Source organism: Gorilla gorilla, chromosome 1, assembly GCF_029281585.2.
Source record: "Gorilla gorilla gorilla isolate KB3781 chromosome 1, NHGRI_mGorGor1-v2.1_pri, whole genome shotgun sequence".
NCBI lineage: Eukaryota > Metazoa > Chordata > Mammalia > Primates > Hominidae > Gorilla > Gorilla gorilla.
Genome location: NC_073224.2, coordinates 38,072,252 through 38,090,057, shown reverse-complemented (window position 1 = coordinate 38,090,057; position 17,806 = coordinate 38,072,252). Strand labels below are relative to the sequence as shown.

Here is a 17,806-nt window from a genome sequence, read left to right as displayed (position 1 = left end):
CCTCTCTACCTGGAGTTCCCACCATAACCCCCTCGTTGGATTTCATCCTCAGTATTTCACCCTCTAACCCATCCTTTACACTGCTTCCCAGGCCACCTTCCTAAAAATCAGATCAGGTAATGCCACTGTCTTCTTCTAAAGCTTCTGATCATTTTTCATTACCTAGAGAATAAATTAATTCCACCTTCCCCATCAAATCATTTCAGGCCCTCCATACCATACTCTGAGCTGCCTGCCAACCCTGTCTCTTCTTATTTCCCTCCAAGAACCCTACATCCAACCTCACTGAGCAACTACTGTTTCCCAAACACAACAAGTGCTCTCTTAACTCTGGGCCTTTGCACATGCTGGGCCCTCGCCCTGGAATGTGCTTTTCCAATGTCACTCTTGAGTCTAATTTAAGTGCTTCTTTCTCTATGCTCCTACGAGTATTCCTCATATATCTGTTAAGAACATATTTCCCTCCACCACTAGGATGTACATTCCTTAAGGGTAAAGGTTTTGCTTTACACTAAACGTGAAATCCCTCACAATGCCTGGCGTGTAGTATGTATCCCGTACGTTTTCTAAATGAAGGAGTGCATGTCTTAGGTGTGGCTAAATTCAAGCCAGATTTTATGGTACAATAAAAATGATAAAACACTTTAGGGTCCAATGCTCTGGCAGCAAAGGGTCAAGGGCAGGCAACTTATCTGCACAAATACTTCTCTACTATTTAGATATTCCCCCACCTCTGCCTCCTGTGTCCATATGGTGACTCTATTTTACAAAAAGCCAAAAATCACACGATCTGACACATGGTCTTAGCAGGGAATAGAATCTATGAAATTATAACTGTCCCAGAAAATCCAGCCCATCTGGTAGGTGCTTTTTTTTTTTATTAAGATATAATTTACATACCATAAAAGTCACCCTTTTAAAGTGTACGACTGTACAATTCAGTGGTTTTTAGTATATTCATAGAGTTGTGCAACCATCATGACTATCTAATTTCAGAACATTTTCATCACCCTAAAAAGAAAACCTTTGACCCATTAGCAGTCATTCCCTATTCTCATTCCCTCCCAGCCCCTGGCGGCCATGAATTTACTTTCTGTCTATAGATTTGCCTATCCTGGACATTTCCTATAAATAGAATCATGAAATATGTGGCCTTTTGTGTCTGGCTTTTTTCACTGATACTTTCTTTAGGGCTTCATGTTGTAGCATGTATCAGTACTTCATTTCTTTTTATTGACAAATAATATTCCATTGTATGGATATACCATATTTTGTTTCTCCATTTATCAGCTGATGGGCATTTGGGTTGGTTCCACTCTTTGGCTGTTGTGAATGCAACTATAGATGCTTTTAACACTGACCTACAAGGGATGGGGTTGTGGTTAATGAAACCAACAAAAAGGGCCTTTCCTTATTGGACCTGCTGCCTAAGAGCAGTTTGGGAACAGGCTTTAAAGAGAGAGACCCAGAAAGGAAGGGATGATTGGAAGGCACTAGAAGCTGTCTATTTGGGTGACATCATCACTGGAGAGCAGGCTGCCCTGGCAGAAAAGACAAAGGATAGACCAGTCCCAGTCTGACTTACCTCCAGAAGTGATAGAAAAGTAGAGGGACATTCAGCCCCAGCGTGAGCCACTCTTGCGCACACAGGAACATAATGCAGAAGAGGCTATGGATGGAGTATTCTGGCAGCACCAGCTGAAGAGGGAGCAGAGACACAGCCCTGAGTTAGAGGAGGAAAACGCCACTCCTGCTTCTATGGCAGCTGACTTCTGCCTGGACACTGCCTCTCACAGGCGGTTGACACAAAGGCCCTCCCTGCAGCAACATAGAGCCACTGCCCCAACACAGGTCCATTTCTGGTAAGTTCTTCTTTTTATGGCACTCCTCTTTTTACTATACCCAAACCCAAATGACACAAGCCCTCAGTGCACTACTTACTATTAATAGAATACCACGCTTCCTCCTAGGGGTCACCCATGGATGGCCACTGGGAAGACTGGAAGAGCTGGTCCAGCCCATGTGTCATCTGACCCAAGGCAGGACCACTAGGAGAAATACTGCAAGGGTTTCTAATGAATCCATAACTGCCCTGCTCTTGTTTTTCTGGCCCCTGTGTATCCTCCTATAGTAACTCACAAACCTAAAGTGAATATGTACATTTATCACAAATATAGGAGGGTCAGGAAAAAATGGCCAGCCTCAGAAGGCAGTGGCATTTTGCCTGATGGTGGATGGAGCAAGAGGAACGCAAGAAAAACAATTAGCAATGATGAAGAGGGATGGTGTAGCCTCTGGGGGAAGAGGGAAGAAACTGATCCTGACCAAGAAAGGCCTGATGGTGGGAAGTGTGACCAGCAGGAAGACTAAGCTCTCCCACCTCCAATCCAGCCACACAGGTATAAATGGGTAAAAGGAGCTTAAAATCATTGAAAAGCTGCTCCCAAGGGTACTTTCATTTTATCAGAAATCAAAGTTGTAAGCTAAAGGGTAACTGTAAGGAAGAAATTTGGCACCTAGACCAGCAGTAGGGAAGGCTACAGATATAAATGCACCATTTTACCCAGTTATATAGGGAGATATAGATACATATTACTAAATATATTTATTTATATAATATATAAATATACTTTGTATTGTTTAGGCTATCTTGAATACTTTGTTCTTCCCATCAAAATCTTTTGAAACATCCTTCAAGGCCCATCTCAAATGCCACTTACCGTTTTTTTTTTTTTTTTTTTTTTGGAGACATAGTCTTACTCTGTCACCCAGGCTGGAGTACAGTGGCGTGATCTTGGCTCACTCTAACCTCTGCCTCCTGGGTTCAAGCAATTCTCCTGCCTCAGCCTCCCAAGTAGCTGGCATTACAGGCGCCTGCTACCACGCCCAGCTAATTTTCATATTTTTCAGTAGAAAGGGGGTTTCACCATGTTGGCTAGATTGGTCTTGAATTCCTGACCTGAGGTGATCTGCCCACCTCGGCCTCCCAAAGTGCTGGGATTACAGGTACGAGCCACCATCCCCAGCTTCAAATGACACTTTCTATTGGGAGCTCTGCCCACTGTCCCTTGTTCCTCCAACCTCCCCTGTACCTCTGGGCCCCAAAGCATGTTTTCTGACCCCCTCCCAGGGGTACTTTCCATAATCTATCCATTGTGGAGTCATCATCCTCTTCCCACCTTCCAATACAGATAGATTCCTCTGTCCAGCATTCTGCAAGCCATTTTAGCCAACGTCTATTCTTTTCTCATTTCCATTTGCAAAGCGCCTTTGTACAATGCATGGCAGTTAGGAGAGACTTAACAAATACATGGTAAAGTGCATTGAACTGACCAAGTGCATATGTTTACAACATGGCCTGCTGGCATTAGATATGCAGCCTGTGGTTACAAACTAAGATTTCTTTGGGTGGAGAACAAACTCCCTCAAACCATCCCATTTGGGTATGGACCATGACTTTGGTCTCTCAATTTAGTTAGATGAGCTAACTACCCCAGATGGCAGACACAGAGGGAGAAACACATACGCACACATTAAAAATAAAGACATGCACAGCACACGTGTAAGACATTTTGTAACTATGGGGCACCTTCTTTATTCTCAAAGTCCAGTGTAGATGAATTGCATTAACCCTCACCTTAGACTTCTCAGGCAGTCACCTGAGGAATCAGAGCAAAGGAGCCATCATTCCAGAGGTGGTGACCCTTGGTGGGTGAAGCGGGTACCACCAGCCCCTGTGAATCTCAACCACCTGGCAGGAGGGGGCACACCATGGCCCTGTTGTATCTCCTTATAGGACCTCAGAGCTGTGATAACCAATCCTATCTACCCCCAGCCAAGGCATCACCCTACCCCCTCCCATTCAAAGAGAAAGCCCACTTTCTCAGAGCTGGGTGCGCCAGCCCCGGGAGGCAGTGGCTGTGAGTTCTGCTATGCACATCTCTACATTTTCTAATCATCAGTTTCAGCCACTTAAGCTGAGGCAATTAACATGTTTAGAGACAGCCACCGTGGGCCTGAATCATCCATTATTTCTCCATCTCCATCTCCAATTCCAATGACAAATCTCTGACTGATTACAGTTTGGATTTCAGGTCCCACTCTTAATCACCACTGCTTCTTCTCTCTTTGGGGCTTGATTTATTGTGGAGGCTGCAACCTTCCAAGCAGGGAGGATTCATCACTGTCTCCATGTAGAGGAAAACTGCTTAATGCAGGCCAGCTAGTCGCGGAGGTCTCCAGCCTTTTGGAGGTTGGGAAAAAAGCTGAAGAATTTATTCTGCCATTTCAGGTGGCTTCTCTAGATGACCTCTTACTGCCTAGAACACTGAACAGGATCCTTACAAGTAGAAGAGGCTCCTCCAATTAATCCAGAGACTTTTAGGAGTGACAGTGACCTTTTGATACACACACTGATCCTTGCCTACTTCCCCAGCTGCTTCTTGTCACAATGATGTGGAAGAGGTAAGGAACCTCCTCCTTCTAGACCAAATGGAAATCAGCCAGGCCATTTGCATGAGGCCTGCACCATAGCCATTATGGCTGCCTCCACTCACACCCAGCACTCAGCCTTCTGGAAGGTGGTAAGGTCTCATTTTCCAGCTCTCAGGGGTTGGGGCTGCTGATGGGCTGTGGGCAGAAGTGATGTGGAGAGAAGGCCAGACCACTTAACGGCTGATACAAAATTCTCCAGAGTCTCTTTTCCTTTTCCTCTGACAAAGCAAAAAGCATTTAGGATGGTGGGTACTCCATCATCCTGAAGCCACAAGTAAGGAAAGAGGCCCCCAGGCAACTCATGATAGACTAGAGTGTGAGCAGTAAAGAAACTTGTGTTGTTTTAAGCTGCCAAGAGTTGAGTGATGTTGTTGTTGTTGTTGTTTTGCCATAGCATGATTTAACCTATCTCATATGATACCGTCAGCAAGCCCCAGACTGAGTAATCAATGGGAAAAGCAAAGTTGTGCTCTTCACTGTTTATCCTCCCCCAACCATCCACTCAGCCCTTCCTTAACAAGCCATCGAGGCCGGCAGGACACAGCTCCCTGTCACTGGACATGCTCAGGCAGGGGCTGAATAGCCACCAGGCAGGCATAATGCTCATTCATTTGTGTGGGCAGTCAGACCAGGCGTTCCCTCCCAACTCTGAGAGTGTCTGTTATATAAAGACCACCCCTAAAGCTTCCAAGCAAAATACAGAGATGCTGATGCAAGTGCTCACCACAGCCCCATGACCCTGAGTCATCCCTTAGCTTTGGAAAACACTTTTTTTTTTAATAAGAGAAGCTGTTGAATGGTGCCAATCTCATTCTTTCAACAAATGGAGAAACTGTTTCATGCAAGCCACAGCCTATTGAATTGCCATGTATTATTACCCTGCTTTCTAGAGTCATAAATCCTAAATCTCAATATAAGTATTGTGGGATTACTGAAAGACTGCAATTCATTCCAACCAGGGGGAATCATGGAAGGTTTGTGATCAAAGGGAAGTTGGAAAGGGCGAGTAAAACCTAATCACGTAGGGGAACCGGAGGTCGGCATCCTAGAAGTGGAACAGTGAAAGCAAAAGCATAGAGAGATGGAAGTCACTGGTCTGGGGTGGCTCCTTAAGGCCACCTCAAAGGGCCCCTATTAAAGGACATTAATGATAACTGGTAAGGACTGTGTAAACGCTAACTGTATTCCACCTGTCCTGACTTCCTACCCAGACGCTAATAGTCAATTTTCATTTGCTGGCAAACATTTCCACCTGGATATCCCACAACCACTTTGTGCTGAAATTCACATTCCTATCAGTACCTGCAAACTTTATCTCCTAAATTTCCAACTTCTACTAACCATACCATCTCTGACTCCTTCTTCTCATCAGTCTCCATGTAAGTCTGTTTCCAAATCTTGCTTCTTCACAGCCACTTGCATTTGTTCCTTCCTTTTTATTTATCCTGCCCCTGGACCTCCTCTCCAGGCTGGTGCAAGAACCTTCTAGCAGGTTTCCATCCCTGTACACATGTGCCCTCCACCCAACAGAGCAGTATATGCCATGCTCAGCTCAGCTGTAAGCCGTTGTCCACAATCTTGTTTTTCCAGGAATTTTACTTGTCTGCATTCTAAATATTTTATTTCTAGTTATGTATCCTCTCATTCATTCATGTATCCATTTGTTTGCTGTTTTATCCCATCAATGACCTGCAGCTGATTGGTACCCTTTATAGATTATGAAAACAATAGAATCGTGTGCCAAGTCCTGTCTTATTTTTACTACTGTGGTGGAGAGGGGCATCAGGGGTTGTGGGAGAGATTCTTCTTACCCCTAAAGGAAAAGAAGTAGAAAGGGGATGCTTGGAGTTGAAGCAAGGGAATAATGCTCCTGGTGGAGAAAAGGGATTCCTTAAGACCAGGGGAAGGGAGAAGATGAGGGAGATGGAGAGGCAGCAAGTGCCCCTGTTGTTGGAGATCTGTCTGCTCCTGGCTCTCATCATGCATTCCAAGGGCATAGGATTTCTGAGGGGCTGGTGTCAGCATGCCTGGGACCAAACACTTTAAAAGTCACAGCTATGGAAGCCACAGGGAAGCTCCTGGCACTGAGTTTATCTTGAAGACAGTAGAAGCTGTGAGACTCAGAGTCTCTACCCATCTCTGAATGCCCCTGTCGACTCAGACAAGCTTTACAGCTGTAATCCCATAAATCTCAATATATTAGCCCAGTGTCTCAAAGCATTATATAAATTCCTACAGTTACATAATACTCAACTGTGTGCTATTTAGAAAAGCAGCTACCCATGCTGAGTCTTATTTTACCCATCTGTAAAATGCCATACCTACCAGCCAGGGACACAGGATGTACTATGAACGACAGTGCTCTCAAAAGTGAAGAAGCCTCCAGCAAAAGAAGACACCACTATTGTTATCATGTTGTGATCATTATTATCATTATTATTTTTTCTGAGATAGAGTCTTGCTCTGTCACCCAAGCTGGAGTACAGTAGCACGATCTTGGCTCACTGCAACCTCCACTTCCCAGGTTCAAGTGATTCTCCTGCCTCAGCCTCCCAAGTAGCTGGTACTGCAGGCATGTGCCACCATGCCCGGCTAATTTTTGTATTTTTAGTAGAGATGGGGGTTTCACTATGTTGACCAGGCTGATCTTGAACTCCTGACCTCGTGATCCACCCGCTTTGGCCTCCCAAAGTGCTGGGATTACAGGCATGAGCCACCATGCCTGGCCGGTCATTATTATTTTTAATAATCATATACTAGATGATGACCATTCTCAGGTAGATAACTTGTTGCTCTTACCGTGAAAGTCAATGAAATGACCCAGAACCAGAGTTGGTTTCCTGATTTTTCGATTCAGTCTCCTGACTCCCTCTGATTGAACCAAGCTCCAGCTTCCTCAAGTGGGAAGAGAAACCAAGGGCTGTTTCAACAGCCTGCCTCTCAAATCATAAAAAACCTCAATCCTTGCCTGTTTTCAACAGCAATAATCCAGTTCTGTATGTCTGCCCTAAGGTTTATTTGCCCCAGGAGCCAATGAGTGTGGAGAAAAAGATAATATATCTTTTATTTGATTCCTCAGCCCATACTAAACTGGCCCTAAAACAGAGGATCCCTCTGGGATGCCCCAGATGAAGTCAGTATTCCCAGCATGGAGATCATTCTCCATTTGTTCCCAAATGAATAATCATGCACGTGAGCATCTCCAAGCAACGTCAGGAAACTACATTCTGGGCCCCTTTGCTCTCAGGAGGCCACATGCTCTTTAATCACTCTGGATGAAGGTCGTCTTTGGAAAGCCTGCACCAGCCTGGGCATCCAGGAGGGCTGCCCAGCCCCATAGGCCTTGCTGTGTCAGGGACTAGCACCCAACCTCAAATGGCACGATACAGTAGGAACACTCCGCCAGCTGGGACTTGGGTTGGGTCGACTTGAGTGGTCCCTATTTGTTGGTGCTGGCATATTAAATGTTTTGACCTCCTGGAATTTGCATCAAAGTTTATTAAATAGTTTTAAGCCATAAGACAAAGGCTCTGCTACATAAGCAACTTAACACAGGATCACCTAGTCTAGAATTATAATCTTGTTTAAAATTTTTTTTAATTTTTTGTTAAGAGATGGGTTCTATGTTTCCCAGGCTAGTCTTCAACTCCTGGGCTTAAGTGACCCTCCTACCTCAGCCTCCCAAACTGTGGGGATTAGAGGCGTGAACCATCATGTCTGGTCCTAGAATAATTTAAAAAGTCACCATAAAATTAATATGATACCTACTGATTTTATGTACACCAGGAACTGTGGATGTGACTCAGAACCCTTTGCTGTTAGGAGCTCTCCTAAATGCCTGGACCAAGTATTGCTTTGATCTTGGCCTTCCATGGCCAGAATTGGACCCTCATGGCTGACCACTGGGGCCTGGGCCACTATTCAAGGGAAACCAGTAGCAGATTATTTTCCCCATAGGCCTGCACCAGGAACACGAAGGAAAATAAGCTAGAGAAAGCAAGAGACAGTTGTCTGCCTGAGTGACCCAGGACCTGAAGACAGAAGAATTTTCCTCCTGGCCTGGGGAGGCCCAGTGGTCAGTGATGGCATGAAAGGCAGAGGAGTGACGGGCTGCTTCCAGCCCCAGAGGGGCTTTCTCTCCAGGCCTCCCACTTTTCCATCCCATGGGGCCTCTGGTTTCTCCCTATGTTTTCTTCACTTACCCTCCCTGAGCACATTTAATCCACACTGTGGATGTTCCTGTTGCTTCTTGGCACCCACTTGCACTCATTTCCACCTCTGCGCTGAGAGAAGGCAGCACAGGGAGGAAAAGGCACAGAGAAAGAAGGGGGGTCAAAACCAGCACCCCTGCTGCCCATTGCTCCTGATCACCCAGGGTGTGATGGCCCAGAGGCCCCTGTTGGGACTTAGCTGTGCCTGACACATCAGCAACCAGCCACACATGCTCCAGACACTGCCTTCGTGGACTGCTCCGGGCTCTGCTCTTGCCCTGCCCAGCACCCTGGGAGCTGCCTGACCCTTCCTGTCCTCACTGCTTGTTGGGGACCAGCTTCCAGCCTGACACTGACCAGCTCAGGCACCTCTAGCCCCACTGTCATTTCCCTTGGGGCCCTCACCGCCAGCTGTACCCTGTGCAGGGGATGCAGCCCAACCATCCTGCATAAATTACAGATCCCAGCCAGTCGACTGGGGAAATTCTCCTGCTTTGATCCAAGAGGAAAAGCACGTATGCACAACACCATGAGGAAGAAGGCTTCTTCCATCGGAATTCACGGGTCTCAGCTTGTTTCTGGAGGAGAAGGAACCAAGGCAGGAGGTGACTGACTGGGCCTGGTGCCCTGCTCTACAGCCTGGCTGTTCCCACCCTGCCTCCCACCCATTTCTTTAAGCTTCCTCATCTTTTAGCAGTGGTTCTCAAACTTCATGGTACTTTAGAATCCCCTGGAGCTTTTGCTAAAACCCAGATTGCTGACTGCACTCCCCCCAAGTTTCAGACGCAGTAGATCTGAGTGGGGCCTAAGAGTCCCCCTTTCTAACAAGGTCCCACGTAAGCCACTGAGAACCCTGCTCAGTGTGGTCCCTGTGCCAGCATCCAGTTTCTCCTGGGATCTTGTTAGAAATGCAGAATTTTGGCCCCATCCCAGAGCTACTGAATCAAAGCCTGCAGTGTAACAAAATCCCCAGTGACTTACACGCACATTAAAGTTTGAGAAGTGGCTGCCCAGCACTGATTCCCAAAATAGAGTCCCCCAGCCACCTGCATCCAAATTGCCTAGGGCACTTGTTACAAATGCAGATTTCCAGGTTCCACTCTAGACTCTTTAGATTCTCTGGGTCAAGAATCTGCATTTTTCAGAGCATTCCAGGTGATTTTGTTAAACACTTGAGCTGAGATTCACAGACCCAAGGTATGAAGAGCGTACAAGGGTCACCGGGCCATAACACCTGGAATATGCCCAATCCCATCTGAAGAGCACACAAGGCAGATGCTTCTTTTTAAAAACCCCTGGTGTGAGGCCTCCTCCCACCCAACCCTCCCAGAGGCTGTGGGTCTTCTCCCACATCATGAGGGTCCTGTGCACACACAGCCCTGCTCACTAACTACTGCTTCAGGGGCTCAAGTCTGGGCAACCGGCATTTGCAGTCAAAGGCAGTTGTCTCTGGCTCCTGGCTTTCCCACGCACCACCCCGTGGGAGAGCACCCCTGAGGCTCCCTGGGGTCCTGCAGCCCTGCAGCTGGTGGTCTCTAGTCTTGGAGGGTTGGCTTTGGCATATTCCTGGGATGGAGGTGAGCTCTCCAGCATCCTTCCACCTCCGGAATCCCCCCTCCAGTTCTGGCCGGATTCTTTCCACCCTCCACAGGCCACCTCTTCATTCAGCTTCACAAGCCCCTTCCACAAGACAAGCTCCTTCCACCTGTCTCTGGCCCTCCTGGTGTCTCAATGGACACTTTATAGATCTGTAAGGGGACAGCTTCCTTTTAGGACCAAACCTTTGGATTCCAGCCTTGCTCTGCCCACTCCTCCCAGCCTTCCTTTTATAATTGTTTTCATACAGCATCAAGACACACTTGAATTTCAAAAGCCTCTGCCAGTTTCTTCATACGCTCGTTAAATTACTGAACTACCTAAGATTTCACTCAGGGAGGGGATGAGAATAAAAGCGCTCTCTCAAATAATACCACATATTTTAAGGGACAAAATTCTCCTACAACTTGCTGGCAATTCAGAGCTTCTTAACACTTGTAGCTTCCCACTCCTTTTCTTCTTTACTTTGAGCCAGAGATGAAGGGAGTAGAAATCATGCCCAGACTATAGGGAGTGATCAGGCAAAGACTCAGATGGTTTGAGAGGAGAGGCACTCACCTCTCCTCTCAGAATAAGGAGGGCAGTGGGGTTAAGGGTTCAACAAGCCTCGTTCTGGTGCTGGAGAGCCCCATTTTCACACTCATTCAGCAAATATTTATTAGAAGCACTTACTAGGTGGTGAATGCAAAGCCATCCAGCTGGGGAGACTCAATGTAAATGACCAGGTGTAGCACAGGCTCTATGAACAACAAACACGGAAGCCAGAGGACAAACTGAGGCAGCACAGGAGCACTCGACGCAGGAGGAAAGGAGAGAAGAAACCATTGTTCTGAGTGAGGAAATGAAGGAGGGCCCCTTGGAGGTGACGGCCTCTCAAGTGGAGATTTAAAGGATGAGTTATACTAGGGAAGGCAGAACGTGGTGGCCAAAGTTGCTCCCAAGGGACACTCAGAGCCATCCTTTCATTCAGAGGCTTGAGACAATCACTTTTTCCTTTATGTCCTGGGAAGAAAATCTCCATTCCATCACGTGGGCTATCCCTTATACATCTTCCAGGGAAACGACATGGCGACTGGAAATCCTTTCTGGCAGTCTCTTTTTAAACGTGGGAGACTTCCAGGGAATAGTCACAGTGATTTTACCTGACAAGGAAGAGCATGGTGACAGGAAGGGGAACTAGGGCAGAAACAGGTCATCTTCTGCCTTTAGTTACTCAGCACGGGGCAGATGATAATGAGCCTCGACATCAGCCCCACCTGCCTAGAGCTCCATGGGAATTTAGCACAGCTGAGAGCTCCGCCCTCCTCTCCAACCTGTCCCACCCACGGTGCCCACCCAGCCCAGAGCAAAGGGAAGGAAGCCCAACTCTGCTTAGAGAAGAGGGTTCTAAGTCCCCAGGGCCACACCTCCCCACTTCCACTGCCTGCTACAGCCGCATTTCCCAGGTGAGGCTCTGCTGCCAGGTCTCTTATGTAACAAGAACCTGATGTTTCCAGAGGAGGGAGTTGACCTCATGCACCACTATGCTCCTTAACAGAGTGAACCTGGTGTAAGCCTGAGTCTTCAGCAGCACCATTAACTTCTAAAGAACCTTTTCCAAGGAAAAAAAAAAAAAAGATGACTTCCTACTTAACACTTATTAAGTGGTGTTAATTACCTGTTACACTCAGCAGGTTGGAAAAATTTTGCCCTAACAAACAAAAGAGGGTGAATTGAATGAGAATGGGAAGTTCTGGCATTCGCAAAAGAAACACAAGCTGTCATCATCATCATCATCAATTAATATTTATTGAGTGCACATACAGGGGAATGGGCAATTTGCTGAACGTCCTGATCCAGAGCCCTAACTGAAAGAACAAGACGAATGGACACAGCCCTCCCTCCCCGTGGCCCAGGCAGAGGGGGTTGTCTGAATTCGAGCACATGCATATGTGTTTGTCCAAAGTCTGGCAACAATTCCTATCAGCTGGACTGTGCCAAGCTTTACCACAAGTCTGATTTAGCAAATTAATATTTTGAAGAAAAGACAAAATAATATTGTAACTTGCTTCCAGCAAGGGATTGAGTGCCAGTGTCTTAGTGAAAATAGTAGTAGATTAAGGAACAAGAAACTTGGGCTGTAGCTTGGACTATTAAGAAACTACAGAAACTTCGGTAAACCATTTAACCTCAATAGGCTCAGTTTGTTCATCTACAAAATGAAAATGATAATAATAATAGTATCTAATTCATAGGACTGTTATGAGTATTAAATGAGTTAATATCTGTGAAGCTCTTAAAATAGTTTCTGGCACAGAGTAACACTTTAGACATAATAACTATTACCTGTAAGAAGAGACATTTGACCTTACAATCTCTACAGTCCTTCTCAGTTCAAATACTCCACATAGTTTTAAAAAGCAGCAATTAAACTCCCTTGAAAATTAAACCAATAGATCTTCCTTTTCACTCTCTAGTACTTGCAAATTTTAAAAATCCTCTTCCTCCAATAATTTTTATCCCCAGAAACACCATGTGTTCTGGGGAGTCTGACCATTTTGTGTGTCAGCAATTACCACTCCTAAGTAATAAAAGCTCCCCATGCTCCTGAAGAAGGATTTTTCTCACCTCTCAAGTCAGTGCTGTGCAGGTGTAGGTGTCTGTGCCATTGGTTTGTCTGTGTGTGTCTTTGTGGGTCTCTCTCCATAAAATTGTTCCATCAGCACAGGGGCCGGCACATAGTAGGTGCTCAGCAAACTCTGCATTTATTCACTTAACAGATACGCATGAAGAGCCTACTATGAGGTGTCAAACACCGCGGCAGGCATTGGAGGTGCCAGGATGAGTTCAATGAGCCTGGTGACAATGTTCCAGGCACCCCCAGGCTGATGGGAGAGACCGACAGCTGAACACTGGACCATGCTGCAGCCAGCACTCACACACTGGTGAGTAGGCAAAGGGGTCAAAAGCCACAGCCTATGAGCTACAGGTAGTGGGGAAACCAGAGGCAGACACGCGACCTGGCAGGCACACATGGAGAGGGATCCCGCTGCAGAATGGTGGAAACACCTGGGGCCATCTCTGAGTCTTGAGAATCACTATGACAAACTGCCACGAGTCCCAGGAAAACCCTCTGCTCCCACATCAAAGAACAGGCTTCACACAGGAGGAAGGAACTGCCCCTTTCTCCTGAAGTGTCACCTCTTCCTCCTCCTCTCATCCCCCGTCCCTGCCTCCTCCCACCAGAGCCACCCGTCTCCTCCTAACTGGTCCCCTCACTTTCACTCCACCCTAAGCTATTTTTCACCAGTAGGCAAAGTGATCTTTTTGAAACATAAATTAGATCATGTCACTTTTTGGCTTAACCCTCCAATGTCTTCCCACTCCTCCTAGAACGAAATCCAAACTCCTTACGATGGTCTCTAAGGCCCCACATGATCTGGCCTCTGTGCCCCTGGGCCCTACAACCCACCACTCACTCCCCTGCTCACTCCACTCCAGCCACACTTGATCCTTCGTTGTTCCTCAAACCCAGCATGTCTGTTCCTACCTCAGAGGCTTAGCGCATGCTGTAGGCCCTGACTGGGGAGCTCCTCCTCAGATATTCGCATGGCAGTGCCTTCATCATTCAAGAACCTACTCAAGGTCACCTCCTCAGATGAGCCCTCCCTGCCGATCCAGTATCGTCTCTCTCCTTATTTACCTTAATTTTTCCATGGCTCTCAGCATCATTATCTGAAAATGTACCTATTGTGCACTTGTTTACTTGCTTATTGTCTATTTCCCACACTTGAATGTTCCATAGGGCAGCTTGTCTTTTTCATGACTTTACCCCCAATTCCTAGAACAGTGGCTGGCACACGGTGCAATTTTGTTGTTGTTGAGTGAGAAAACAAATTGGTCCTTTGGTCGTTCCCCACACAAGGTTTCTGAATATGAAAAACCATAACAGCCATCCCAGTAACTAAGAAATGGTGTTGACTCGACACTAATTTAGCAGGCCCCAGGTTCAGTAGGTCTGGCCTCAGTGTATCTCTCTGTTGTACATCCACAGACTGAAGCTCTAGCACTGGCTGGTCCCTTACAGGTGAGTACAGTTGGTCACAAAGGGTGTGGACAAAGAAGAATCCATGGAAATTCAAACTCAACTCAACTCTCCAAGCTTTGAGCACCCAATGCCCTGGATTAAATATGGCAGGAGGCCCAGCAAAGACCTTACAATAGATCGGGAGAGATAAACCGAAAACCTAAGTGACTATATAATCCAAGGCTGAATATAGGGAGAAGCAAAATAGAAGGATAAGCATAATAGGGTCAAAGGAGGAGGGAGGCAGATCAGCCAACACTGGCCCTTGCTGGGATACACACTGCTATGGACTGAATGTTTGTGTCCTCCCCTAAATTCATATATTGAAGTCCTAATCCCCATTGTGATGGCATTAGGAGGTGGTGTCTTTGGGAGGTAATTGGGTCATCAGAGTGGAGCCCTCATGAATGGGATTAGTGCCCTCATAAGGAAAGACACTAAGGAGCAAGCTTCTCTTCTCTGCCATGTGAGGATACAGTGAGAAGGTGGCCATCTGCAGATCAGGAAGAGGGCCCTCATCAGAACCCAGTCATGCTGGCACCCTGATCTTGAGGTTTTAACCTCCAGAACTGTGAGAATAAATTTCTGTTAAGCCACCAATCTATGGTCTTTTCATTGCAGCAGCCCAAGCATGCGTGTGCATGCACACACCCAGACACACACACCAAATGCCTCACTGGAGCTTCCTCCTACTGCTCCCCACTGTCGTGGTGCAAGGGGTGAAGGAAGAGCTGCAGGAAAAGGCTGGCCAGTGTTATGAGAAGGGAAGGAAAGGTCACCTGTCCCTAGGTATTGCAAAGAACCCTCTGCAGCTCCTGATGTCCCCACTCCAGAACCCTATCAGGGCTCCCCTTTCTCCAGTGGCAGAAGTGGGTGTTCTGAAGGGGCCTGATGAGGAGCTTTACGGCATCACTGCCAGGAGACAGCACTTCCCGTCCTTTCTTATTTCCATTTCTCATTACACCCACTCCCTAGGTGACCACAGCAATAGCAGAGAAGGGCAAGAGAGGGAGGGGAAGGCAGACTCTACTTGGGAACTTTCCTCCTCACCCCACACTTCCCTCTTCTCCATCACAGTGCCTCCCAGTTCCCTCCTGGGTGCCTCAAAATTCCCTAAGTTATCAGCCTGCTTTCCAAACCCCCATGGTCCCCATACTGTACCCCATTCCTTCCCCAAATTTCCATTCCTGCTGCTAATCCCAAGAATCTTGTCCTCCATGCATCTCCCTCAGCCCCCAAAACCCCCATTCTTGGAGCAAGTGACACAGCAAGTAACAGATAATTTCTGTGATTCCCAAGCAAAATGCAGGACATGTGTTTATTCACTCATTCAGCATTTATTATATACTGGGTCCTATGTGGTAGTGGTGGTGGGGTATACAGAAGTAAGACACCATCCTTGCCTGCGTGAAGTTATAGGCTTATAGGCTAGTGTAGAAAACACATGTTTTTATGAAGGAGAATGTTGATGTTATGCATGAAGAAACATATGGTCAGAGTTTGGAGTCTGGGATTCTAGGAAGACTGCCCTGAAGAATAATAATCAAAGCTGAAGTAGAAGAGTAATCCTTTGGCCCTACCTTTCTTTGTAGTGTTCCAGGCAAGAGATGGTGATGGTCAGGACAGGTAGTTAGGGGCAGAATGTGATGGAGTCATATTGATGGATTTGAAAAATACTTAGGAGGTACCATCTACAGAACTTAGTAATTGATTGGATGAGAGGGTGAGTATGAGCATAACTCTGAGAAATCTTGAACATTAGTGTGAATGATTTACTGGAATGAGCAGCAGCATTGGGAGGAGAAATATTTTTAGGGGTGAAAGAAAAGAACTCAGCACGGGCCACTGTGTGAAGTGTGCTGTAGTTAGGTTTGACCTCTCCAAATCTCATGTTGAACTTTGATCCTCAATGTGGTGGTACTGGGAAGTGGGGCCTAATGGGAGGCGTTTGGGTCATGGGAGCGGATCCCGCATGAATGGCTTGATGCTGTCTTTGCAGGAATGAGTGAATTCTCCACTCTATTAGTTCCCATGAGAGCTGGTTATTATGAAGAGCCTGGCACCTCCCCAACCCCCTCATTTCCTCTCCTGCCGTGTGATCTCTGCACACACCTGCTTCCATTTGCCTTCTGCCACGAGTGGAAGCAGCCTGAGGCTTTCACCAGGTGCCCAACCTTTCGGCCAGATGAACCATGAGCCAAATAAACCTTTTTTCTTTATAAATTGTCCAACTTCAGGTATTCCTTGATAGTAACACAAAACAGACTAAGACAAAGTCCCTGTAGAACATCCAAGGCAGTTGGATGTTGAGGACTGGTTCTCAGAAGAGGAATTTGAAGGTTCTGGAAACATCAATGGTAAATGAAACCCTGGGCTGGTGGGAGAGTGGAGAATGAGACAAGATGGAGGACACAGTCCTTGCGGTCACCAACCTTCAAGGAATGAGTAGCGAAAGCAGCACAGAAAAAGGAGGCTGAAGACCAGCAAAGACACAGGACAGGGGAAAACCAGAGGGTGCGGAGTCAGGAAAGCCAGGAGGACTGAACGTTTAAAGATGGAGACATGGCTGCCAGACACACTGCTAAGGAAGATGAATATCACGCAGAATGAAAAATGCCCCCTGGATTTGGTGACGCTGAGTCACTGCCACTTCACACACCATTTAGAAAAGTGTGGCCGTGGAAAGCAGGCAGGAAGAGGGCAGGAACTAGGGAGACGCGTGTGAACAAGGGGTTTTTTGTTGGTTGGTTGTTTTCAAGAAGGCATTATTAGATGAGCACAATTTTATGTGGAGAGAGGACAGCTGCAGAAATATTGATCCTGTTCCTTACTACGTAAGGTGAAATCTGGATTAGTCTGAAGACTGAACATTAGGTTTTCATTTGAAATGATCAACCTACAGGTAAAGTTCTGGAAAGCAAACAACCATTTATAAGCTGGGGACAGTCCGTGCTTCTCCTGGAGCCCCAACAGCTCTCTGGGATGTGGCTGTCATGGGTCCTAGCGTAGGTGTTCAATAATGACTTAATCAACTGGTGGATGAATGGAGTGACCCTGAGGTCTGATTAATCACTTCTCCCTGGAATTTCAATCATGGGCAGCTCATTCCATCCATCCACACTCAACAGACATTATTCAGGGCCTAACAGTACCAGAGCCCTGAGCCTGGCAGAATTTATATCACCTCAAACCACGGCACAGGGAATGTGTGCAAGGCACACAATGGGACATGTCCTCTGTACACACTGGGAAGTGTAAAGGAAGCTGCTCCCAACACTCCATGACAAGCGAGGCTCCATGTGCATATTTGCTCCCTTGAAGAGAGCAAAGGAAACAGCCAGCACACATCTCGTCTCTGCTCCCACTACTGGCGACTCCCCATTATCTTTCATATTTTCCCTTGGTGGCACCTGAGAAGTTGGTCCCAACAAGCTGATTC

The 17,806-nt window shown here is 46.7% G+C and overlaps 1 protein-coding gene and 1 long non-coding RNA gene across 2 annotated transcripts in view; one reads left to right on the top strand and one right to left on the bottom strand.

The window, feature by feature from the left end:
- The window catches only part of CNIH3 (cornichon family AMPA receptor auxiliary protein 3), a 118,154-nt gene that overhangs the window by 8,407 nt on the left and 91,941 nt on the right, over nucleotides 1-17,806 (bottom strand). Inside the window, exon 4 of the mRNA XM_004028459.5 lies at nucleotides 1,586-1,698. Coding sequence (XP_004028508.3) covers nucleotides 1,586-1,698 — 113 coding nt within the window. The remainder of the gene's footprint in view (nucleotides 1-1,585; nucleotides 1,699-17,806) is intronic.
- LOC134758893 (uncharacterized) lies at nucleotides 1,568-14,966 on the top strand. Its single transcript, XR_010134603.1, has 3 exons — nucleotides 1,568-1,862; nucleotides 13,061-13,225; nucleotides 14,335-14,966. It is a non-coding gene; the product is annotated as an uncharacterized lncRNA (long non-coding RNA).